Here is a 25,363-nt window from a genome sequence, read left to right on the forward strand (position 1 = left end):
AATGAGCCAAGCTTATTACTTTAGGTTGAACCAAACTACCCAACTCTTATTTTGCATACTTATATATGTAATCCTTCGTTTCAATTTATTAGTCTTATTTTTCTTTTTAGTATGTTTTAAGAAGAACATCTTCCTTTTTTGACAACTTCTTATATCAATTTTCTCTGTGACGTATTTAATATATGTATATTGACTAGCGACTATAAAATATTTCTGACTGAGCAACCAAATGTATAATTCCTCAGAGTTTGTGGTATGTAACATACACAAACACCAACTTAAATAGTCACACATTTTTTTTTTAAATAATCAAAGATTAGCTTAAAATAAAAGACGTAATACATAAATATGTCATTTAATTCGGTCTCATATAACATTTATGTCTTCTAACTTTGGGTGTGTATAAGTAAAATTGAACAAGTAAACATGCATATCCTATATAGCTCAGCGTCCTACGTATGACAATCTCGAATTTGTACTTAGCTAATCCAAATACCACCATTATAAAATAAAGGGAAAAAGGATAAATATACCTCCGAACCATCTATGCAGATACTCTCCGTCGGATTTTTGGGACATTGGTGCCCCTGCCGCAAAAAACTAGAGCATATATGCCCTTCACTCTAACGAAAAACTAAATAGGGACACGTGACACAATCTTGTTCGTTGATCCGATATTTAATAAATGTTGGATCAGTGAATTAAATTATGACCCGTGTATATCCATTAGTATAAAGGATAAATATATTATAATTTTTGAATGATACCTAAAAATATAACAGAGAGTATCTACGTACCATTTACCATTGTTCCTAAAACAAAAAGATGGCCATAGCGATAGCCATATTTTTTGGAAGTTTCTGATTGGAATACGTATGGGCCGATATGAAATCTGTATATTCACTTAGTTCCCTCTGACAAACTTCCAAACAACTCTCATTCAAATATATCTATAGCACTACGTACGACGCCGTATCATTGGGATCGAGGGGGTGGGTGGGGACAAGAAGCTATTACGAAAGCAAAAAGACAGAAAAAAACGTATATAGTATATACTCCCTCCGTCCCTTTTTAGTTGTCCACTTTAGAAATGACACACAGATTAAGGCAACAATGATTAGCATAGTGAAGTTACAATTTTACCCTTATGACAACTTTTCCCTTCAAAATTACAACCACTTATTTGAATTAAAGTGAAATAAATTGGAGGGAAACAACATACACTTTTACAATTTTTAAGAAGTGTAAATAAGGGTATAATAGGAAAAAATTTGTTGTCCTTTCTTGATTTGTCAAAATGGACAACTAAAAAAGAAAATATGGACAAGTAAATAGGGACGGAGGGAGTATATAATGAATAATAATAGAAGGAAGAAATTTGGGTAAAGAGAGAGAATCAGGGCCAAATTATTCAAAATGGGATGATAATTAAGCATATAGTTGAAGCTGATGCTGCTTCATTTTGCACCTTCTTGAGGCCAAGCTCATGAAGGAACAAAACCCCAAAAAATTTTATTCAAAAAGCTGAAATCTTGATGTTTTTTTGATTCATTTTCATTGTATGTTGGATTGAATTTTTGAGGATTTGTGGGGTGAAGGTTTTTTTAAAATTTTTAGTCTCCGATGGAGCCTCGTGTTGGTAATAAGTTCCGGCTTGGCCGGAAAATTGGTAGTGGTTCTTTTGGGGAGATCTACCTCGGTATTTGAACCCTTCACGTTTTTTTTTTTCAGGTTTTGTTTATATTTTTTGGGGTTAATTTAATTGGTGATTTGTTTATATGTTCTTCAAGGTGGTAATGTTCAAACTAATGAAGAGGTTGCTATCAAGCTGGTAAGTTGAAATTCTGTGTGTGTGTTTTTTTTTTGTCTAAACTTGTTATAGGAGTATTGTTATGTTTTTTAATTGCTAAAGCATATGGTTTTGCTATGAATAAACTTGAGAATTTGTCATTGTTTTGATGATGGATGGTTTTTGGTTAGCAATTAAAACACAATTATACGGATGCGTGATCCGTGTGTTTAGTTGCTAATTGTTATTAGGGTGGAAGGGGGGTGATTAAGAACAACTAGATAGATACCCAGTGTAGTGTAATTCCATAAGTGAGGTTTGGGGAGGGTAGGATGTATGCAAACCTTATCCCTACCTTTTGCGGGGAGAGGATTAAGCTTAATCTTTTAAAGAGAACATGTTTAGTTATATTTTATCATGCCTTGTCCGGTGCAAGTGTGGTCCTTTTCCATGGTGAGGCACTTGTAGCTGTCTTTTGATGAAGGTCATAGTAACATTGGAATTCAGGATCTTTGGTTGTTCTAATACCATGTTAATATGAGGATGCAACACTAAACTTAAGATAATAGGTGGAGTCATCCAAAACCGTCATAAACACCCCTGCATGTCGAAGACATAACTAAGCAAATAAACTTGTCCCCGCCCTCTGATTACTTAGATTCTTAGATTAAAAAGGCTCTCACACTTAATAGGGTTTTGACCACTTGGTCATTTGGTCTTATGATCACAGTTTGGTTGAATGCGCTGTGTTTCAGGATGTTTTGTGAAGTTATGAAATAACAACCAAGTTAGAGGAAATGTATAAATTTGTGAAGAATTAATGTCTTCACCGTTGTTACCTAGCCTACAATTTGAAACTCCAAGTGGTGAATTTGCATTAACTAAGCAAATTCGTGGTTTTGAAGATATTGCAACAGTTTCACTGCTTACATTTGTCTTTCTGGAATTTTTGAAAACTTGATATCTATTTTAAACTGAAGTTTTTTCTGTCTTGCTGATACTCATGACATCATTGTACTTCTGCAAATGCTTAGTCATTTGTGAACTTTCCTTCAATTGCGTCATAGATGATTTTTTTTTTAGTTTGCAAGATTAAGTTGCTGATTTTCTTATTTCTTCTACTCAGGAAAATGTGAAAACAAAGCATCCTCAACTATTGTACGAAGCAAAGCTGTATAAAATACTACAAGGAGGAAGTAATTTCTTATCTTCATGTTGCCTGTTCTTCCTTCATTTACTACTCAATGCTTATTAGTTGGATTTCTCTTTTTATATTGGTAGCTGGAGTCCCCAATTTAAAATGGTTTGGAGTTGAAGGAGATTACAATGTCCTTGTGATGGATTTACTGGGACCTAGTCTTGAAGATCTTTTCAACTTCTGCAGTAGGAAGATGTCCTTGAAGACCGTTCTCATGCTTGCAGATCAGATGGTGTGTGATGTTTTGTACCACTTATTTATTCCAATAACAATTTAAAAACATCATCTCACCCTTATCAATTTTCAGATCAATCGGGTTGAGTTTGTTCATGCCAAATCTTTTCTTCATCGCGATATAAAACCTGACAACTTTCTTATGGGATTAGGAAGACGTGCAAATCAGGTATTGGGATTAAAGCTCTTACTTTGCTGCTAAATTCACCTATTGCAGGCATGGCATCTTCATAACCACGATTAATTAATATAGGTCTATGTTATTGATTTTGGGCTGGCTAAGAAGTACAGAGACTCATCAACCCATCAGCATATTCCGTATAGGTCAGCTCCCTTGAAGCACTATGAGGTTGATATCTGTTTTGTTTAAGAAGATGAAGTACTCGAAATATGGGTATTCATGCATATGAGATGCCTATATGAGCTTTGTGTGGTGGTCTGTTTGCTCTTTCGCTATAGAGCAATAGAAAAGAGTGAATTCTTTCAGTTTGCATCATTTTTAAATTCCTATGAACCTATCCCCTCACTTTTTTTAATAATTGTGGACTTGTGGTGTCTGGGCAAAGCTTGCACACACCGAGTAATTCCACAGGGTACTTTCTACCTCCCACTAGCACAGAGCACCAGGTAACTCTGTCCACCAAGACTTGGACAAATGAGAAGAAATTACCTAGTGTTTTGATCATGTAGTTCCAAAGCATGTGTTAGTATAGGTGCTTCCTTATTTTTTTTTTTTTTTTGTGTGTGTGTGTGGGGGGGGGGGGGGGGGGGGGGGGGGGGGGGGTTCTTTATGAATTAACAGGATATAAGAAGAGTAGAAACACACATTTTTATCTGTATTGCATGTAAGATAAGTCATCAAAGCTATTAAATGACTTCACAAAGGTATCAAAATGCATGAACTTTTAATCTGCTTACTTAATCTCTGTTCGGGAATAATCATATCCACCCCTTTTTACTGTTACTACTTTCATATTGTACACCTTCTCACTACTAACTTCTAGTCATTTTTTAACTATCCTTTCAATATGATCAAACTGTTTTGTTGGTTTGCCTGGCACTGCTGGTTAAGAGGAACGAAGCGACAAATGGGGTAGTTTAAACAAGAAATATTTTATCACTTCGTAAATGACTGAAAAATTTAATGATAGGGAGAAGAAACTGATATCCTTCTTAAATTTTTTCTTTAGTTAAAGCCTTAATATCCTAACCCTTTCTATTACTAACTTTGATTAGGTGATAGCATTGAAAAATGATTATTGTTCTAGTTTCCTTTGACTGGGACAGGGAAATATCAGTAAATGATATGGAACCAGATTTTGTTGATCTTTCCCAACTGTTTTGTTTTGGTCATTCGTCATACATTTAACTAATAGAAAGATTTGATGGCATCAAAGATGCAGTGCCATCATGCTTACCATAGAGGAATTGATCTCTTTATTTTGTAGAGCTTGTGCAATTCACAGAAACTTTAACAGTGAATCTGGAGATTTTTCTGTATTTTGTAAATTACAGTTGGTCATTTGTATTTCGAGCTTGTGAAGAAGTATATTTATATGTTGAATCATGATTAATCACATTGGATGATTGTACTCTTAATCAGTCAATTATCTTACAATGAGATCATCCTCCAGGGCATGGATGTATGATTTGTTTTATTTTTAATGTGATACAGAGAAAATAAAAATTTGACAGGAACTGCTAGATATGCAAGCATGAACACTCACCTCGGCATTGGTAAACTTTTGTTTTATTTTGCCAATTTGTTCCCAATTGTTTATATGGACTGTTTACTCTGCGTTGTCTATGAACCATATAGAACAAAGTCGAAGGGATGATTTGGAATCATTGGGTTTTGTCCTGATGTACTTTTTAAGAGGAAGGTAAATATTTCTCCCTCCCTAGATTTTCTTTTATTTAGTGTCTTTACTTTTCTTTCATGGTAATCTTACATTATGCTTTCAAAAACATGTAGTCTCCCTTGGCAGGGGCTGAAAGCAGGCAATAAGAAACAGAAGTATGAGAGGATCAGTGAGAAAAAAGTTTCAACGTCAATAGAGGTAATTTATGTTCCTCCAATTTTCATATGCTAGCTATTTAGTTTGTTATTCACTAAAATGATGCTAGTGCAAATTTTCCTATATAGACCTTGTGTCGAGGCTATCCTGCAGAGTTTGCATCATATTTTCATTACTGTCGATCACTGAGATTTGATGATAAACCAGATTATGCTTATCTCAAGAGAATTTTCCGTGACCTTTTCATTCGTGAAGGTATGATCATTTTTGCTTTTCATGCCTTTTCTATTTCATCTGTACGTCTATATTACAACAAGTACCTCAATTTCAATGTTCTCAGAGTGTCTTCCGTTTTCCTTCCCTTTATTCCTTTTTCTTTTTCCCATCTATTCCAGGGTTTCAGTTTGATTATATATTTGACTGGACCATATTGAAATATCAGCAATCACAGCTTGCCAATATTCCATCTCGTGCTCTTGTAAGTGACTTAAATATATTAGCTTATGTCATTGGTCTCAAAATATAAACATGAAATGATGATTTTGGGACAGGGCGGTACTGCTGGGCCAAGTTCAGGGATGCCTCATGGTCTTGTTAATGTCGAAAAGAAATCAGGTATGTTCGATCTCAACACCCCTCCCCCACCCACATAAAAGAAGGAAAGATTAACAAGAAAAAGTTAATTGGATGACTAAGCAATCAGTCTGTGCTAACTAGTGTGGCATAAAGTGGTAGTATGTATCTTGTCTCTTACATATAAGCGAAAAGTTACAATTGGAATCCATTTCAATTGGTCCATTATATCATTTATTTTGGATGGCATGCCAGCTGTTCTGTTCAGGAAAGTACATTACCTCTAAATATGCTAGCTTCTTATTCTCTGGGAGCTATATGTGCTTGCTACTCAATATGCAGGTGGTGAAGAAGGACGGCCAACTGGTTGGTCTTCATCAAATCTGACACGTAATAAGAGCACTGGGCTCAATTTCAATTCTGGAAGTTTATTGAAGCAAAAAGGCACAGTTGCTAATGATTTATCCATGGGTAAAGAGGTTAGTCCTCTTCTCCCCCCCCCGTCTTCTCCATCTCCCTATTGGTTTTACCCTTTCTCTTGGTTGGGATGTGTTTGGGGAAGTGTAGTACTATTGCATATAAATTCTGTGGCAACTTTACTTATTACAAAATCGATGCGAGTGCATTTGACTTTAATCGATGCGAGTGCATTTGACTTTATCCAGCTATAGGACAAAAATTCTTTTGCAATCTTGATTTGTCAAGTACCTCGGCATGAAGAATTAGATGCAGTTTCCAAAGTATAAGCAAAAAATTCCTGAACTTGTGTGGCAATTTCAATTTACGGAGTACTTCACCAAGTAGAGAGGATAAAGTGTGCATTCTCTTAAGTAAAACTTTCTTGAATCAATTTTACATTTTATGTTATCCTGAAAATAATTTGATGTATAGCAGGTAGTCTGCAATTCTTCTTTCTCAAAAAAAAAGAAAAAGAAAAAAGGGGTAGGCTGCAACTCTTTCTGGTGCTCTAGGTTTTTCTTTTGCGTGAGGGGATGCAGAATAGATGTGTAAGGATAGAAGTGGAATAATTAGAGGATGAAATGTTGTGCAGTTAGCTCTCATGTGGGTTCTTTGGAGGGACAGAAACAGGAAATTTTTGAAGCAAAGGAAGATGACTCTGTAAAGCTTAGGGTTCATCTTTCATTTTGCTCAACTTTTGGAGTACCCACGAAGTTCCTATAGGCATAGATGATTGAGAGTCTTTAATAAAGAACCATGTTTTATGAACCTATTCTGATTATGAATTATCCGTTGTAACGCTGTTCCCAAGAACTAGCAAAGTCAAAACAGCAAAATTCTTGGATCATATCAATGGGTGCACAACTGCATATTTCTCTGGACCATCATAGTGTACATGCACATGCCTATTCAGAGGAAGGTCTTTTCATGATGATCCTCAAACTATAATGATGACTGCATGAAAGAAATATGAAACATATAAAAAATTCTCGCTGATGGAAATAGACCCGACGGAGATACCTCTTGTATACTGGGGTTTCCTCCACAACATCAGCAAAATACTACTTCCATAAAAGGAGTGGAAGTGGAGTAAAATAGAAGTAGCTAAAAGGCATTGAACCCCCACCCAAAATAAGCACCCTTCTCTCCGTCTGCTGCCTTTTGAATTACCTTCACTGAGTGGCACTGATGATTGCCTATAGGTTAAGAGGGCCAAAAAGGTGGTGTTGGTTCGTCTATATGACAGAAATAGATGGTGACTGCACAATTAGGGGTAGCATTTATCTTTTTCTCTTCTAACGTTACCTTTACCTCTATTACTTCCACATATTTGTGCTTTCCCTTCATGGAACGTGAGAATAATTTGTATTCGTTTGGTAGTTCTTGAATATAATGGCCAACCTGAGAGCAAATCGGTGGTATACACTAAGAAACAGAATTTAGTACAACGAAGGATCTATCATGCTTATACTTTGGGGAATGTGGTTGAAATTTACTCTTGTTTTATGACCTATATCTAGCAGTAAACACTACAGACTTTGACTGGGTTTGTTTTGCAGTTACCTAGTTCTAATTTTTTCCAGTCAAGTGGATCAGCAAGGCATCCTAATGTCTCTAGCAGTCGAGACCCAGTGATTGCTGGGGGTGAACCTGACCTCTCCCGCAATCAGACACTAGACGCAGCAGGCGCACGATCTCTGCGTAAAATATTCAATGCTGCACAGAAGACTTCACCAGTTGTGTCCTCAGATCACAAGCGCAGCTCCTCCACAAGAAACACAAACCTAAAGAATTTAGAGTCTGCCATCAAAGGAATAGAGGGTTTAAGCTTTCGATGATGAGGGACTGGATTAGTAGCTCTGCTTTGTCACAATTCCCCTTCTACTGTATATTTTGGCACATCAAAACACACCAACTTGGCGGAGTACAAGTTCTGATATTAGTTGTTTCCAGCAGGAACCATAAGCAATGCAACCCCCGCAAACTCACAAATCCCAGTTTATGTTTGTCCATACAGACAGACAGTTATAGGCACTTTGCATACTCTTTTTCGTCTCTTATCTCTCCTGTTCTTGTTCAATCGTGTTCTTATTTACGTTATGTTGTGAATTATGAAGAGCCTCATGTATAATTGCCGATTTATATGTTCTACAAGATGTTTGATGCTAGCAGATTCTTTTGCTTTGGACATGAACAAACTCTTCTTTGTTCAAGCAATCTAAATATCAATCAGGTCTCTGTGTGGTCATTCACTCAGTTAGCAGTCTTAGTGGGCTTTTGTTCATTAAAATTGTGAAAATTGGACAAATGTAGTACTTGTTTTTAAGTTAAAAATGGTATTTGAAAATAGAAGTTGTGTTGGAAAAGTGTGGCAATTAAAAACAGTTTTCTGCCTCAATCAAGTAGTAAAAAAAGGTTGCAAGTACAGTCATTCTATGCAATGTAAGAACCAGAAATATCATTCATATAATGAGTTGTGTTGGCTTGACTGAAACCTCTTCCTTCTTTCAGTTTGTTTGGATAATTGTTACCTATTGTTTTGTATTGTATTATATCGTATTGTAGTGTATTATTTTAATGGTTACAAGTTTACAACGTTTAGATATATTGTATAGTTCTTTGTCGACGTAATGTCACACATTAATAATTTGAATGATAAACCTATAAGAAAAGTAAGATATGAATTAAATCTACTAGGAAAAAGTACGGTAAGGTATAAAATAGAATTATTAAATAATACATAAAGATAAAATGATAAGAAAATATTAAGTAACAACGTGATCACACCAAATCGATCCTTACATAAAATGAGACTTTTTGTTGTTACCTACTGTTAGATTCAAATGATATAGTATAATATAATTTAAGTAAGGGAAAGTACATAAAAACACCCCTGAAACTTGACAGCAAAACTTACTTTAACACTTTAACTTTACGGGTAATTATTTACCCCCTAATCTTATTACAAGTGAATTTAATATCACCCGAATGGCTGACGTGGCAAATTTCAAAAATATCAGCACGTAAATAAAGAAAAAATAAATTAAATGGGGCCCTTTTTTTCCCTTTCCAGCCAATACTATTTTTTCCCATTTCTTCTTCTTCTTCCTTGCACCCATCACCCCAAACCCAACTCATTTCTTTTTCTTTTTAATTATTTCTTCTTCCTCACAACCTGCACACCCTCTCCTCTCGTTCCTTTATGCATCCTTTATCTCTGATTTTTCCCTTCTTCTAAGTAGTTTATATTTATAATAAAAGAGAAAATTTCAAATCAAAATAGCAAATCTTTAAAAAAATTCAACTATGATTTGATTAATAAAGAATTAACAAAGTGTCAGAACCTTAAAAAATAATTAATCATCTAACTTTAAACATTACTTATTCTATACCTGGATATGTATTAGGAAGTTAAACAAGAAAATTAACAATAAATCTAAAAAGTTAAGCACACTAATTTTGCACAAATCTGAAAGCGCCATTGTTGATGTAAGTTGAAGCTTCACTTAGCTGAAAAAAGAGATTAATGGAAGTAATAATAAATCATTACAAAGTAATGAAAATAGAATGAATTGGTCAGAATTTTAGAAGTTAAGAAATTGACCCAAATGAAATAACGAAGATGATGGGTGAATAGTGAAAATATTTTTTTTTAAAATGTAGGGAAATAAAAATAAAGAAAAAATATTTTTTTTTTCAATTATCCGACGTGTCATCGATGTGGCATAGAGATGGCACTTAAGTGGCGCGCGTGCATTTCACCCATAAGTATGAAACTGGTATTGTATGTGTAAGGTGCTATTAAATTCACTTGAAATAAGTTTAGGGGATAAATAATTACCCGTGAAGTTAAGGTGCTAAAGTGAGTTTTGCTTTTTATGTATTTTCCCTTTAAGTAACAACAAAAACAAACATGTTATTTAAACTAACGATATGATACAATAGGTAACAATCATCCAAACAAAGTGTTAATCAAAGATTTTGGATGGTTAGAGCCCCAAAACGGGGGGGGGGGGGGGNNGGGGGGGGGGGGGGGGGGGGGGGGGGAAGACATGTTGAAAGCATTGCCCTCAGAAATAAGTCATTCAAGCAGATTATGAATATGGATATCGAATAAAAAATTAAAAAAGAAGAAGAGGAGGTTGTGGAATTCAGTGAAGTTTTCCAGTACAATGAATGCACATGTTTTGTGGGACTCAAAATATCTGTCTACTGATTCTGTTTTACTCTTTTTCAGCAAAAGACAGACTGCCAATTAAACAATTTATTATAGTACTCTACATTTAATTATTGAAAGAGACAGCCTTCTTAAACCAATTTCACTCCAACTGTTATTACTCTTTTTATTTTTTGACAAATTTCATCGTTAGATTTTTATTTAGAAAAATGAAAATCCAATAAAAGAAATTAATTTAAATCCTTGTTGAGATTTATTTTCTAAAAAAGAATATGTCCTAAATCCCTTCATTTAAAAAAAAATAATTATCGTTTAAATACTATAAGACAACTTTTGATTGGTAATAAATCAAATCTTATAAATTGAAAGCGGCAACAACTATTTTAATTGGAATCATCAGTAATAGTAGCCAATAAATACTGTAATTGAACCAATGTTCTGAATTAATTTCTCTATCTGCCAACAAAAAACTAAATAATTATTAATAAAATTAAATTGAAGAATCGAACCAATGTAAGTAACTACTACCAGTTGTTTTTCATCAATAAAACTCTATTAGTTAAGATTTGAACAAATAAAAAAAAATCACCTAATATTAATGCTTTAATTGGAATTTGCACCTAAAAGATTCTATTTTTATTTTCAACCACTTTATTGATCAGAAGATCGCACCTTGTCAAGTATAGTCAAAATTGGAAGAGGAGAACAATTTGTTACATTAAGATAATGAATTTTTACAAGATCACAACAATCTGAGTTCATGGGACTCTCAGATCATTCTTGATAAAAAGGGGGAAAAAAGAAAAAACTGTTTCTAATTAACAAAAGATTAAATGCATAATTATGAAAAGACAAATGAAAAACAAACAATTAAGAACATTACCAACCAACAACAAACATATCCAGTATAATCCCATTGATAAGATTTGAGAACGATAGAATGTACACAGACCTCACTTCTATCTCGTGAAGAGGTAGAAGTTAGAACAACTGTTTTCGAAAAACCCTCGACTGATAATTGATGACCACTCACCATAATCCATGTACAACATGATTGCAAGTATTCTTGATCCACTTAAAGCTCTTTCTAAGTGTACCTTTCATCTTACCTTCCACACCATAAGCTTTATATCCAACAACCCTTTTCTTCCTTTGCATTTCAGGATCATTAAAACTCCAATTCTTCGAAGAAGATGATGAAATCACTTTGCTTTTGCTCCTCTTCATCTTCACTTCCTTATAATCATTATTATTATTACTAGAAGTTGTTGCATGTGAATTAGTACTATAACTTCTCAAATCTTGCATACTAATTGGACCTCCCCTTCTTTCTCTTGTTGAGTTTGATCTAAAATTCTCCATTTTGGGACACAACAAAAAGAAAAAAAACAAGGATTAATATCTAGGCTTTGCTTCAAATTTAAGTTTGGAATAAGTATTAAGGACTAATTGGCCTAGGAATAGCTCAATGTGGTGCTTTTAATATTTTTGAGTACTACCACCCACCAACCTTAAAGGTGTGTGATGATTTTTTTCAATGATGCAATGAGGCTGGAAAAATTAAATGTTGTAGCCCACTATTTGAATGTTGATGGCGCATGGCCTGTTAAGTGTATCATTCTTTCACAATCACATGCCATTTGTATAATTGATGGTCAATGTTGACTGTTGTACCAAATAACTTACTTTTTAATTGGGCTCCAATACGAATATCGAATAAGAGAAATGATGGATAAGCCTCTAGAAATCAAAATGGTTGTGGTGCAGTGATGAGACTACTTCACCCTTCGAGCTTTGTGTATGAAAAAGATTCTGTTGGGAGTATCACTACTGAATGAGCCCTAGTACAATCCAAATTTAATCGGGGCTCCAATGTAAGCTTCCGGACACCGAATGAAAACAAAAAAAAAGCCTCGAAAAGTGACTTGATATGACATTATTATTTGAAGATTTCCAGAGTTTTTCAATACAAGAAAACTTGAAATACCTTTTGGCAATTTAATTGACGCTTTGCACATGAAAGTTTGTTTTCACATGTAGAGTTGTACCAACTAATTTATGTTGACATGTAACTCTTCTGTTCCGTTTCAATTTGTTCAATCTTATTTTTATTTTTAGTTTAATTACCAAAAAAAAAATTAAATAAGTAGTAAATTTTATATACTTTAAAACGCAAGATTCAAAAGATTTTTTTCTTTTCTTTTATTTTATGTCAAGTGAAAATCAAACAAATAAATTAAAATAGAAGAAATTGTATATAATTATATATATAAAGAGTACTTCAATAGTGAGTCCTTTGAAGGGTCAGAAGCCCAACTTGTCATATATATTCCCTTAGTCTAATTTTATGGGAAAATTGTACATAATGACAAACTATTAATTCAAATTAAATGGTATAACCATACTTTGATTTAATTGTGTCCTATAGCAAATTGTTTGCCAGTTGTCTCTCTCCCTCAAACTCTTGCTCGCCACTCTCCCTCTCTCGCTTTATACAACAGAATTGTATAAATTGCGTTTCTGTTTGTATAAAGCGACAGAAAATTGTATATACACATGCAAATACACATATATTCGACCTATACACTTATAATTATACAATAAAAATATTCATCTGCCCAGTTCTCTTTTGCCTTTCTCTCTTACTCGTTTTATACAACATAATTGTATAAATTGTGTTTCTGTTTGTACAAAGCGCAAGAAAATTGTATATACACATGCAAATACATATATATTCGTCTTATACACTTATAATTATACAATAAAAATATTTCCTTGCCCAGTTTTATGTTTGTATAATGTATAATTTATGTTTGTATAAAGCGAAAGAGAGCGATTTTTGATATACAAATATTTTTGTCAATGATTTATACAAACGAGAGGCTAACAACAATTTATACAAATGACCTGTCAGCGAAATTATACAAATCTGAAGAGGAGCCAATGAATTATACAATTGCTTCTTTTTGTATATACTAGTATCACGGCACGTGCGTTGCACGTGTGTATCATATCATATAGTATACAATGTTGTAAAATAGAATTAATATTACTAAATTTAATGTTTTTAGTAAATAATTATAACTAAAAGAATATTGGGCAGGTGCTTTTAAATGATTAATATAGTTTTTCATAGAGTTAATTGTTTTATGAGTAAAAAATGACCAAATATCATTGAAACATTTCAAAATGCATTAAAAAAATTTCAATATGGAGAGAAAGTGATATTTCTTAAGTAGTATTGTTCTTTACTTTACTCAATCTGGAAAACAAACTTAACCAACAAAACAGAAAAATAATATCAAGATAAAAAAAATGGCCAACATTAACTTTTCCTCTTGAGGTTATGACTGTAAAATATTTTAATATTGTATATTTAAACGTGATATATCTTGTACAAAATATTATTATTCAATTAATATTTGAGTGAGGCTATGATATAGATGTAATTTTCCAAAAAAACAAAAGTGTACTTAAATAGTGAATGTTAATACTTTTATAAGAACAATGTTATAGAGAAAAGTATATTACGTCAATAATTAGTTCTAAAGAAAATTATCCTTTATTTTGCCACATACATATCATATAGAAGTTGTCTTATGAGAGTATCTAGTATCTTATATATGTTCTACCGTGACATAAAACATTAAACTGTTTCAATTAAAAAATTAAAAGATGAAGAAAATTTAAAGTATTATTTGTAGAATTTTTAATTTGATTTAAGATCATTTTATGATCATTCACTATTTTCTTATTATTTTTATATAGCTAGCAAAGAGTGTATCTTGTGACATAACATTTTCTTAGATCAAAATGAACACAAAATAACAGGAAAGTAATACTTTATAAAATTAACTCAACATAAATATAAAAAAAGTAAAGATATGTGGATCAATTCATAGCCAATGAAGAAGGAAGGTGAAAATATATGTTCATGATATATTTACCCTAGTGTTTCATTTGATTGAGATCTCTTGCCAACAACACTTTACTTTCTCCTTTCATTTTTACTTACATATCTATAATAATATAATTATTATCATGGTTATATTATCATATTATAAGTAAAAGTGAAAATCTATTTTTGAAACAATAGACTTAACATAAAAACTATTAATTCAATGAACTATGTTGATGCCCGATGTTTTAGAAAAATTAGAAAGAAACTCCTTCATGTGATAATAAAAGAATAAGAGATGGAAATACAAACAAGAAATATCTTACCCCAATTATGTGCTTCTTTTGTATTTGTTTATTATTATTGTCTCTCCCACATCTTTATCTATTTATTTTATTAGAACAAATAATAAACAATGTGTGTATTTAAAGTCTCTGTCAAATGAAAACACAAAAGAAATTATTCAAGAAACAAAATAAGAAAAATAAATGAAAGTTCCCACACACTATATATAGAAGATTTATGTGTGAAGCAAAGTTCAGAGATAATTGCATATTTCTTTGTTCTCTTCTTTTTTTCTTTAATAGAAAATCAATACCTAAATTCCAATGCTAAGAACTTCAGCGAAACATATCAATGTAATGGGGATGAATCATTTATGAAAATTTTAAATGATCTCAAATTGTCACAGAAAAGAGATCCCCAAGAATTTATAAGGAGTGAATGGTTGTGATTTAAGACTGAAGAAACATGAAGGTAGATATTGTTGTGACTATTCGTAGGTAATTAGTTTTTTTTTAATGAATAAAACATGTAGGTTAATTAAAGAGTATTAATGTTCTAAAATGATATAAATAATATTGATGTATGTATGTGATTAAAATCGTCAGAGGAAAATATAAGTGTGAATTGATGAATTATTTGCTACAATTTATTCACCAACTCTTTCTTATGTGGTAGCTCGAATTTCGTTGGGTTTCGAACTTAATTAACTATTGCAACTAGTAGTTGAGATTTTTTAAGAAGAAGAAGAGTATAAAACCTAAAAAAATTGTAGTTTAAAAGAGAGAGGAAACCCGTCTATTTATAGCTAACAAATAGTAGTATGAATATATGTTCTTATTGTGCCTTATTAGATAAGTCGCAACCCTTCAAAAAAGTCCATGCTCATCGGTAAAGACATAACCCTTTGAAAAAGTCACAACTCATCGGATAAGGCACAACCCTTTGGTAAAGTCACAACCCTTTGAAAAAATCACAATCCTTTGGAAAAGTCACAACTCATCGGAAATGTCACAACCCGTCAAAAAAGTCACAACCCTTTGGAAAGTCACAACTCATCGCAAAAGTCACAATCCATTAATGTGAAAAGGTATCAACTTTTAATATAACATAATTAAATAAATTGAGTATTTTTAATTGGGGGTATTATAGTAATTCAACATTCATGTTTGGGAGTTCATGCTTTTAAGGTAGTATAGATGTATAGCGAAATAGATATAGCTTTCAATTGTATATGTATAGCGAATTATACATATATATGTTTGCTATGGAGCGCAATTATGCAAACTTTGCTATAGAAAACAATTTTTTTTTGTTTGCTATATGTGAAAGTTGCTCTTTTATTTTTGGATAAACTACCTTATTAGACATACATCACTACTATATATACTAATATTATCTTTACTTTTAAATAATTACATATATTACCACTTTTAATATTTTATACCATATATTAATATATTATTTGAAGATACAATTAGATTATTAGATACCCACATATCTTAAAACTAGGATTGATTAATTATCTGCTTAATTAACTCTTTCACTCCAAATCAACCATTATCTCTTAATTCTCCCCTCCCATATTTATCACTCAATTATGTCTCCTCCTTTATGATTCAGGAATTTCATAGTACAATTTCATTCCAACAATAGCTAATCTACTCTCTTCTTCCCAAGATATCATCACCATGGCCGACAAATTCTCCTGAACCCAAATATTATTCTGTATTGTTTATTTATAACTAGATCAAATCAAAGTAACTGCTACAGAGAAAACTTTAATTCAGAGTGGGTCTTGATTGTTTGTCTCTGGAAGAAATGGATCTTAGTTTTGATTATGTTATGCCACAACGCAAAAGGATCAAAGGGAGTATTGTAGAGAGTTTTTGTTTGCTGGTGTTCTTCTAAGGCTTTCTTTGGTTACCGTGACATGGATTTGGTAGTGCCAATATTACTTTGATATAGCCCTTGAAACATGCGTATCCAATAAGTAGTAATCTTAATTAAGATCTGAGTTGTATTTTTAGTAATGTGGAGTCTGACCATGTATATGTATCCACCATTAAATTTCGGATACATGATTTTTAACAACACGATGATATTAATGATACGACAGATACTCTACAGTCGTGATTTGTTCCTAAATTCATGTGATTCAACTACATTTCATAGTTAGATACAAATAATTAAATGTATATGCTTATTATGTATTCGAGATACATGTTTTTGGATATAACATATGCAATTGATACTTGATACATCAAATTAGTACTAGATACACATAAAAGATACATGAAATTAATATTATATATATATATATATATATATATATACACACATAAAATTAATACTAAATACCTATAACAAATACATGAAATTAATGCTAGATACTTCTATGATACATATGAATGTACTTGCAGGACACTTATGTATCTAAGTGTTTAGTTTGTTGGATACATCATATATTGATATAGATACATCAAATTAATGAATTTATTATTTTAAGAGTAATAATTTGAAATTAATCAAATTGCATTACCAAGATATACATGTTTTTATCTTATATTAATAATATTAATGAATTTACTATTTCAAAGAATAATAAAATGAAATTAATTATCTATGTATTTTGAAAATCCTCAATTACTCCTCTAATTAATGAAATTAGTTCCAACCAATTAATTTAAATAAATAAAATTTGTATCTCAATTTTAAAATTCGACAAATACTGCATGTATCTCATGGATTCAGACTCATGTATCCTAAGCATAAAATATGGTACATGAAGTAATATTTGAAACTATTGAGAATCTTAATAATTAAGACCTAAACTAGTGGATTTATGTGGTTTGCGGTTGTGTTAAAATTAAATATTTATTTTTATTTGTTTGATTTAAAAACTCAAAAAAAATTAGTACTTGATTCCTAATTTGCCCTTATCATTAACTATTATTATTTTCTAGTTCATTTTCTAAATCATTAAATTTATTGTATTCAAATGATGATATAATAAAATTATTGTTCTATTTATTTAAAATGTGTATCAAGTTAATACTGGACAATTAAAACTAAAAAGAGGAAGTACTAACCAAGAATTAATCAATCACATACATTGAATACCACATTTTTGGTGTATGCAATGCATTTCAAGTGTGCCAAGCAAAATTGTGCAGCTGACAATTCGAAAATCATTTGTTCTCTTTTTTCTTTGTGGATACAGAATAAAAACTTTAGCTAAAAAGATCCAAATTAAACTTTGTATAATGAGGTTAAATTTTCATTATAAATGGCTGTAGTACTAATTACAATCACTAATTACAATCACTAGTTGGCATCACTCATTCTGGTTAATTATTGCATACCAAAAGTAAAAATATTGCCAAAGATAAACTACTTTTCTTAGGGTAAATTGCTACAAGCATATTTTCCTGTCCTTTCAATAAACTCTTCAAATTATTTGGCGAAATGCTACTCCATAATCACTACAAAATCGTCGCGATTTTCCCATTGAATAATGTTTAGTGGCTATTCTCAAAGACAGTTTGATTGAATTTGTCAGAAAAGAAAAAACAATAATGTTTTCATATGGAAAAAATAGAAAGTTGTCCACTATTTCAGTGAGAATCTGTTTTCCACCATGCATTTACCTGGTTAACATAAATTTTTCACGGATTCACGGAGGTAAAAAACATTTGTTTCTAGTAGTTAAAGGTAAAGAGACAAGACTTCCACAAGCTTAAAGAAGAATATAAGATCAATAAACACTCATTAAGGATAATAACAAAAAATAACACTATCAAGACTTCTCAGTTTATCATTCATATTTCTGTGCTAAAACAAGAACACAACATTAATCAAGAACTTAACTACACTAAAAATTAATGCCAAAGAAGTATAAGAATTTGGAAATGAAATAAAACCAAGACCTTACTACATACTGACTGCAAAATTCTTAGCAACATTAATGCCACGGGTGCGTTTTCGACGCTAGATAATAATGGTAGTTTAAAATGATTTCTTTACTATAAGCTTGGAAAATTATCTTCTTACTCACCTTATAAAGATGAAGTTTTCAGAGGAGGTCAGCAACATTTGAAGGGAGTTCTTCGATGACCACATTGTAGAATTTTTGAATATCAAACAACATTCTTTCGTCGTCTGTTGTCACAAAGTTGATTGCAACTCCTTTCCTTCCAAACCTTCCACTTCTTCCAATGCGATGGAGATAATTCTCCGGCTGAGTTGGGAGATCATAGTTGATAACAAGGGATACTTGTTGTACATCGATACCACGGGCCAACAGATCAGTTGTGATAAGGACACGGGAAGAACCAGAGCGAAACTCACGCATGATTATGTCTCTAGTGTTCTGGTCCATATCTCCATGTGTAGCTGAAACCGTGTGGTCACGGCTTCTCATTTTGTCCGTTAACCAATCGACCTTGCGCCTAGTGTTCACAAAGATAACGCTCTGAGTGATGGCAAGTGTCTCGTATAGATCACAGAGTGTCTCAAGCTTCCATTCCTCCTTATCAACATTGACATAGAACTGTTTGATACCCTCGAGTGTCAATTCATCGCGTTTAACCAGGATTCTCACAGGCTTATTCATGAACTTTCTTGTGATGTCAAGGGCTTCTGGTGGCATGGTCGCAGAAAACACTCCGACTTGAACTTTGGTAGGCAGCATTTGGAAAATATCATATATCTGCCAATATAGTCACATGGATAAAGATTCAAATTTACTAATTTCTCAAAGTCGGCATCGAATCAAATCAGAGGGAAAGGTCATGAACTCTGTATTTAATTTTACTAATCGTAATCAGCTAATGAAGGAACAAATTCAATGGGATGATCAATTTACATTATGTCCTTAGGAACCAAATAAATGGGAGAGGTACTAGTGTGTAACTAAACTCAATTGCTAATTCCCGACAATGATTAAGATGACTGGTTAACGGAGTACAAGAACATCTTAATGTCAACTAAATCTGTATCTTCTATATTGATTTCTTCAAAAGAATTAATTCCAGCGATAATCCCAGATTAGCAAACCGAGGGACCTCAAACCTGAATTTATTCAAATCATATACTTAGGTGTAAAATGCATTAATCTAATTGTAGAGGTTGAAGTACCTGATCCTTAAAACCTCGTGACAGCATTTCATCAGCCTCGTCTAGCACAAACATTCTGAGGCAATCAGGACGGAGGGACTGTCTTCGCAACATGTCAAACACACGTCCAGGGGTGCCAACAACAACATGAACACCAGCTGCGAGAATACGTTGATCCTCCCTGACACTAGTTCCACCTACACAAGCATGGACCTTAACCCCAAGATAGTCACCAAGTGCTCGCATTACCTTCTCAATCTGCTGTGCAAGTTCCCGAGTAGGTGCCAACACCAATGATTGGCATTGAATTAAACCATAATCAAGTTGCTGCAAAATTCCAGAGCAAAAAGTAGCTGTCTTCCCTGTGCCAGATTGAGCTTGTTGAATTACATCAAGTCCCTTGCAAAATGGTACAATACCCCTTTGCTGAATGGCAGATGGTTTCTCAAAACCTTTAAAAGATCACATGCAGCAAAAAAGGCGGAATCAGGGACACAATCAACAATTTTAATCCAAAAAAGAACCTTTTTTTCAGAAAACTCTCAACTATACGGTACTCCCTCTCTTTCAATATGTTTGTCTGGCTTTGGCTTTGACATGACACGAAGTTTAAAAAAGTAAAAGAAGACTTTTGAATCTTGTGGTCTTAAACATGCCATGTGAAAAGTTGAAATAAAAGGTTGCAAAAAAAGGAAAGTAAGACAAAGTGAAATGGAGGGAGTACTTCTGAATAAGATGAAAAACAGCTGGATGTATCAACTATTTTTCAAACTACTGAACATGTAAAGAAACAAAGAACTGCCCTAGACTTGAGAACAATAATTTAAAAGGTTTACATAGTACCATAAGCATAAATGCCCCTGAGAAGATTTTCTTGCAGACCCATAGCATCGAAACTGTCATAAACCTCGTCATATGAAGTAAAGAAATCTTTTCCCTCAGCGGCAAGTCTGCACCATATATAATATAAGTAATAGAGACAAGTGCAATTTTCAGCATTTAACATATAAAAATTGTATTGATTCAAGGAAGAAATGACTAAAATAATACTGTGCAATGAATATCATGATAACTTACAAATCATTCATCTTAGAATCGAATTGTCGAGCATCAAATTGAGTTCCATCTGTTGCCACGCGTGCCATGACTGCCATGTACCTTTATGCGTAAGTGAATACTAACACTACAACAAGTGATAAATCTATGACCATATTAATAAAGGAAGAAACTTGAATCTCGAAATGATCGTTTTATTGAGGAACCAAAAGGGCAGGGAGAGACATAAGCTTTTCTTCTATATATGTTCACGAAAATGTCGAAAGATCTACCAGTCATGTATAATTGAACACAAGTATTTTCTTCTATGTCTACATGTGGGCAGACATTTGAATGTAGGTAACAAAATACTTACCCGCACTCAATTTTTACACCAAACTAAACAATTTATTCATAACAAACACAAATCAAAATTAGTACATAGCAATATAGTAACTCCGCCCCTGTTTGCAGTATGAACCAATAATGAATCCAGATTTACATACCTCCTGTTTAATTTAATGGATCTCAAGCATAGTAGATTACATTGCCCTCATAATTACTCGAACCTTAAACTACAGATCTCGTATCGATAACTATATCTTAAAATGAATAATAAAAAAATAAAAATTCTCAACAGCTCAAGTTTGATTAATTTTTCTGGGAAACATAACATAACATTCTTCATTATTACAAGTTATAACTAATGCTTCTTCCAAAAAAAATCAACCAAATAAGATCCCAGGATTGTTCGATAATTATTATTACTATATATAAACAGAGACAATCAAAGAATTAAATGTGTAAGTAAGTAAGATATGTGAAAATTAATGAGGAAAAAAAAGACAAGATTAACGTACTGATTAGTATAAAATTAGGAACGTCGACGGTAATAGGGTTGTATAAGAAAGTGAGAATGAGCTAGCTAAAAATAAACACTTAATTTTTTTGTTTGTTTTTCTGTTAAGAGAAGTATGAAGAAGAGGCAAAGGTCTTTCCATAAGCATATAAAACGGGTCTAAAGGACAGGTGTCAAAACATTCCATGCACTTCCCTTGTTTAATTGTTTTATTTTATTTCGTGTTTGATTATATTAATTAGTTCCGTTAGAGTTAATTTCATAAAATATTTCATACGTTGAAATTTTCTTATATATATATATATATATCTTATCTGCATATACGTAAGTGTTTTAATTTATAGTGTATATAAGTTTCGATATTCTAAGGACCTTTTAGATGGAGAAGTGAATCATTGAAAAGAGTGTTGAAGTTCAAGAGATCAAAAATTCTTGAGAAGCAAGCACCGCTTATCAAAAAATGCCAGTTTCTTCTAAGGAATGATCTCACTCGATTGCTTGATGGAGTTCATTGAAGGTACGATCAAAGATCAGTATGAATTCTAAGTATAGGAGTGACATATGCATTATACTTGGTACTAAATTTTAGCATAATGTTTAGTTGTAAATTTGAGTTTGGCTATACACCCCATACTATTTTTATAGGATATTGGATTTTAGTTTTCTTAATTAATTGTTCATTTTTCCTTTTTTAGTTGTCCCTAATTACTTGTTCATTTTGACAAATCAAGAAATGACAATTTTTTTTACATTATTATACCCTCATTTAATTACTTTGAAAAATGTAGAACTTCTTGAAAATCTTTAAGTTTTTAATTCATCCACTTCATAATTAATGGTAAACTCACTATGTCAATCATTATTTTCTTAATAGGTATGTCAATTCAAAAGTGAATAAGAAATTAGAAACAATAGAAATACTTAATACAGTGTATTAGTATATGAAATTAGTAATATAGAATTAATTCAAAACTTATAAATGCAAATTATAATCTCGAAATAACCTAATCGGCGCACAAGTCCAAAATGGAATATTGGACAAAGCCCAATAGGAATAGGAAATAGGATAGTACAAGGCCCATTGGAATTTTCATATTCCTTCGTTGGTTCCAATGCTAAGCCTAAACAATTTTCTTTGTCTTCTAAGGTACTCTCGATCATCTTTGTCAATCACTTTCTGAAACCCTAGATCTCGGTCACCATACTCTACTGCAAACCATTTGCAAGGTTTGATTCTTATTTTCTCTCCTTTTGTTTAGTTTTTGGAGAAATTGGTTTGTTATGATTTAGATCTTATGGAACTGAATTTGCTACTGTTTCATGCTACCATTAGAAGCTGTTCAAGTTTGAATCACTGGTCCAATGGTGAAGTTTTGATTTTTTTTGTTCGTTTTGAAATATTCGATATTGGATTATGTAAAAATTGATGCGGAAAAAAATAGTAGAAGTTTGATCGATGATCAGGATTCTATTGACAATGTGGAATTCAGCTGAGAAAACAGCTTGCTATTATGTTATTCTCATTAACAGTTATAATTGAGCTCATTTTACTCGGGAAACCTAAAATTTTATTTTGATATTAGTGCGGCATTTAGATAGGTTGATACATACAGAAGTATAACTCGAATAGTTCTTGTCAGGATGTGTTTTTATTCATCTCTGATACAAATACAAAATATTGCGAGCATGGCATACCTGCTGCCTTCAGAATGTTGTGAGCATGGCAGACCCGCTGCCTTCAGCTCCTATTATATGCGTAGAATTGTTACATACACGTATAGTAGGTCTGAACCCATTTCACAAAGAAGTAGTGGGTGCAATGGTACGCTGTATTCTACTGACTTAAACTCCTGGATGGGGCTTTGGTTGTGGAGTGTTTTTAACGCTTATGGTCTCTGCCAGCATGTGTGCTGTAAATCGCTTATAGATTTGCTAATATGTTCGTTCATGTGTTATATACTGAATGCCGGATTTGATAGTTTGTTGTGTTATGGCAGAGAATAATATCCCGAAGTTGGTAAAATGGCTGACGATAGTAAGGCAGCTGAGAACCATAACCTCACTTCGGATAGTAACTTATCTTCAGAAAGCGGTAATGAGGTATCAATTGATTCCTTAACACGAAAGTTACAAGAATCTCTCTCATTGCCGAAGAGGCATAAGTTTTGGGAGACCCAACCAGTGGGCCAGTTCAAGGATCTTGGAGATGCAAGCTTGCCTGAAGGTCCTATTGAACCTCCAACACCCTTAACTGAAGTTAAACATGAGCCTTACAATCTTCCTAGTCCATATGAGTGGACCACCTGTGATTTGGACTCAGAAGATATGTGTAGTGAGGTCTATCTTCTGCTAACAAACAATTATGTTGAAGATGATGAGAACATGTTTAGGTTCAATTACTCAAAGGAATTTCTTCGATGGGCACTACATCCTCCAGGTTACTATAAGAGCTGGCACATAGGAGTCAGAGTGAAGACCTCAAAAAAATTGGTTGCTTTTATTACAGGGGTACCTGCAAAGATACGTGCTAGAGATACCGTCGTGGTCATGGCGGAGATAAACTTTCTGTGTGTTCATAAGAAGCTTAGATCAAAGAGACTTGCTCCTGTCATGATAAAAGAGGTCACAAGGAGAGTTCACTTGGAAAACATTTGGCAAGCTGCTTATACAGCTGGGGTGGTTCTTCCAACACCTGTATCCACATGCCAATATTGGCATAGATCTTTGAATCCAAAGAAGCTTATCGATGTCGGGTTTTCTAGGCTTGGTGCGAGGATGACAATGAGCCGCACAATAAAGCTTTACAAGTTACCTGATCAGACCGTGACACCTGGGTTCAGAAAGATGGAGCCCCATGATGTTCCCACTGTTACTCGGTTGCTTAGGGATTACTTGAAGCAGTTTGTGGTTGCACCTGATTTTGATGAAAATGACGTGGAGCACTGGCTTCTGCCAAAGGAGGGTGTTGTTGACAGCTATCTGGTTGAAAGCCCCGAGTCTCATGAAATCACTGACTTCTGCAGTTTTTACACCCTCCCTTCATCAATTCTTGGTAATCAGAATTATTCCACTCTGAAGGCTGCTTATTCTTATTACAATGTTTCAACTAAAACTCCATGGATTCAGTTGATGAATGATGCTCTCATAGTGGCTAAGAAAAAGGATTTTGACGTTTTCAATGCTCTAGATGTTATGCATAACGAAACTTTCTTGAAGGAACTAAAGTTTGGCCCCGGTGATGGGCAACTCCACTACTATCTCTACAACTATCGAATAAAGCATGTTTTAAGACCATCAGAACTTGGGCTTGTACTGTTGTAGTTTGTGCTCGGGAGATAATTACATGCCTGGGAAGCTTTTTTTTTTTGATGTGCTCGGTCTCATTTTGAGCCCCCGTAATTGCCCTGTTAAACTTTGTTTGCATCCATGAATAGATAAAGGCACAAGTGTGAAACTTCTGAACATAGTCTTTGCACTTAAATTGATTGTACTTTATGATGTCTGATCTTACATAGTTCATCCATGTTGATTTCAAGATCTTAAATATTCAGAACCATGGATAAAGAATTTTTTCTCTTTACCTTATTTCTTACTAACTGTCATCTTTTGCACAACTCCGGATCTAGTTTAGTTTTGTTTTAAGTACACACAATTGTATGTAGCTCCATGATGTAAATTTGTGATCCACCTTTAGTGCCAACTATTAATACACAAAATTGTTAC

General features: G+C 33.0%; 3 protein-coding genes across 4 annotated transcripts; 2 read left to right on the top strand and 1 right to left on the bottom strand.

The window, feature by feature from the left end:
• Positions 1–1,371: 1,371 nt before the first annotated feature.
• On the top strand, positions 1,372–8,503 carry LOC125874995 (casein kinase 1-like protein 2). The gene is made up of 14 exons (XM_049556045.1): positions 1,372–1,699; positions 1,791–1,831; positions 2,916–2,985; positions 3,071–3,219; positions 3,295–3,390; positions 3,475–3,545; positions 4,897–4,958; positions 5,041–5,104; positions 5,197–5,281; positions 5,368–5,494; positions 5,635–5,717; positions 5,791–5,854; positions 6,155–6,291; positions 7,831–8,503. The coding sequence occupies exons 1-14, from the start codon at positions 1,624–1,626 to the stop codon at positions 8,107–8,109; spliced, it is 1,404 nt and encodes a 467-aa protein (XP_049412002.1). The 5' UTR covers positions 1,372–1,623; the 3' UTR covers positions 8,110–8,503.
• Positions 8,504–18,481: 9,978 nt separating this feature from the next.
• Positions 18,482–21,752, bottom strand: LOC125875139 (eukaryotic initiation factor 4A-8). 2 transcript variants are annotated; one of them, XM_049556232.1, is made up of 5 exons: positions 21,642–21,752; positions 20,824–20,893; positions 20,590–20,696; positions 19,768–20,198; positions 18,482–19,339 (listed from the first exon to the last, which is right to left on the bottom strand). In XM_049556232.1, the coding sequence occupies exons 2-5, from the start codon at positions 20,889–20,891 to the stop codon at positions 18,704–18,706; spliced, it is 1,242 nt and encodes a 413-aa protein (XP_049412189.1). In that variant the 5' UTR covers positions 20,892–20,893; positions 21,642–21,752; the 3' UTR covers positions 18,482–18,703. The 2 variants fall into 2 exon arrangements, with proteins under 2 accessions (XP_049412189.1, XP_049412188.1); XM_049556231.1 differs by lacking the exon at positions 21,642–21,752 and having other exon boundaries at positions 20,824–20,900.
• A 964-nt stretch (positions 21,753–22,716) lies between these two features.
• LOC125873140 (glycylpeptide N-tetradecanoyltransferase 1-like) lies at positions 22,717–25,190 on the top strand. The gene is made up of 2 exons (XM_049554019.1): positions 22,717–22,867; positions 23,638–25,190. The coding sequence occupies exon 2, from the start codon at positions 23,663–23,665 to the stop codon at positions 24,959–24,961; it is 1,299 nt and encodes a 432-aa protein (XP_049409976.1). The 5' UTR covers positions 22,717–22,867; positions 23,638–23,662; the 3' UTR covers positions 24,962–25,190.
• The last annotated feature ends 173 nt before the right edge of the window (positions 25,191–25,363 follow it).

Source organism: Solanum stenotomum, chromosome 8 (assembly GCF_019186545.1).
Source record: "Solanum stenotomum isolate F172 chromosome 8, ASM1918654v1, whole genome shotgun sequence".
NCBI lineage: Eukaryota > Viridiplantae > Streptophyta > Magnoliopsida > Solanales > Solanaceae > Solanum > Solanum stenotomum.

Bases quoted from the DNA above. Each gene is read 5' to 3' on its own strand.
- LOC125874995 (XM_049556045.1), top strand. From the start codon at position 1,624: ATGGAGCCTCGTGTTGGTAATAAGTTCCGGCTTGGCCGGAAAATTGGT. The intron at 5,282-5,367 runs GTAATTTATGTT...TTTCCTATATAG, and splicing joins AAGTTTCAACGTCAATAGAG to ACCTTGTGTCGAGGCTATCC. The intron at 6,292-7,830 runs GTTAGTCCTCTT...TTTGTTTTGCAG, and splicing joins ATTTATCCATGGGTAAAGAG to TTACCTAGTTCTAATTTTTT.
- LOC125875139 (XM_049556231.1), bottom strand. From the start codon at position 20,900: ATGGCAGTCATGGCACGCGTGGCAACAGATGGAACTCAATTTGATGCT. The intron at 20,697-20,823 runs GTAAGTTATCAT...TATATGGTGCAG, and splicing joins GATTCTAAGATGAATGATTT to ACTTGCCGCTGAGGGAAAAG. The intron at 19,340-19,767 runs GTACTTCAACCT...CTATATTGGCAG, and splicing joins CACGAGGTTTTAAGGATCAG to ATATATGATATTTTCCAAAT.
- LOC125873140 (XM_049554019.1), top strand. From the start codon at position 23,663: ATGGCTGACGATAGTAAGGCAGCTGAGAACCATAACCTCACTTCGGAT.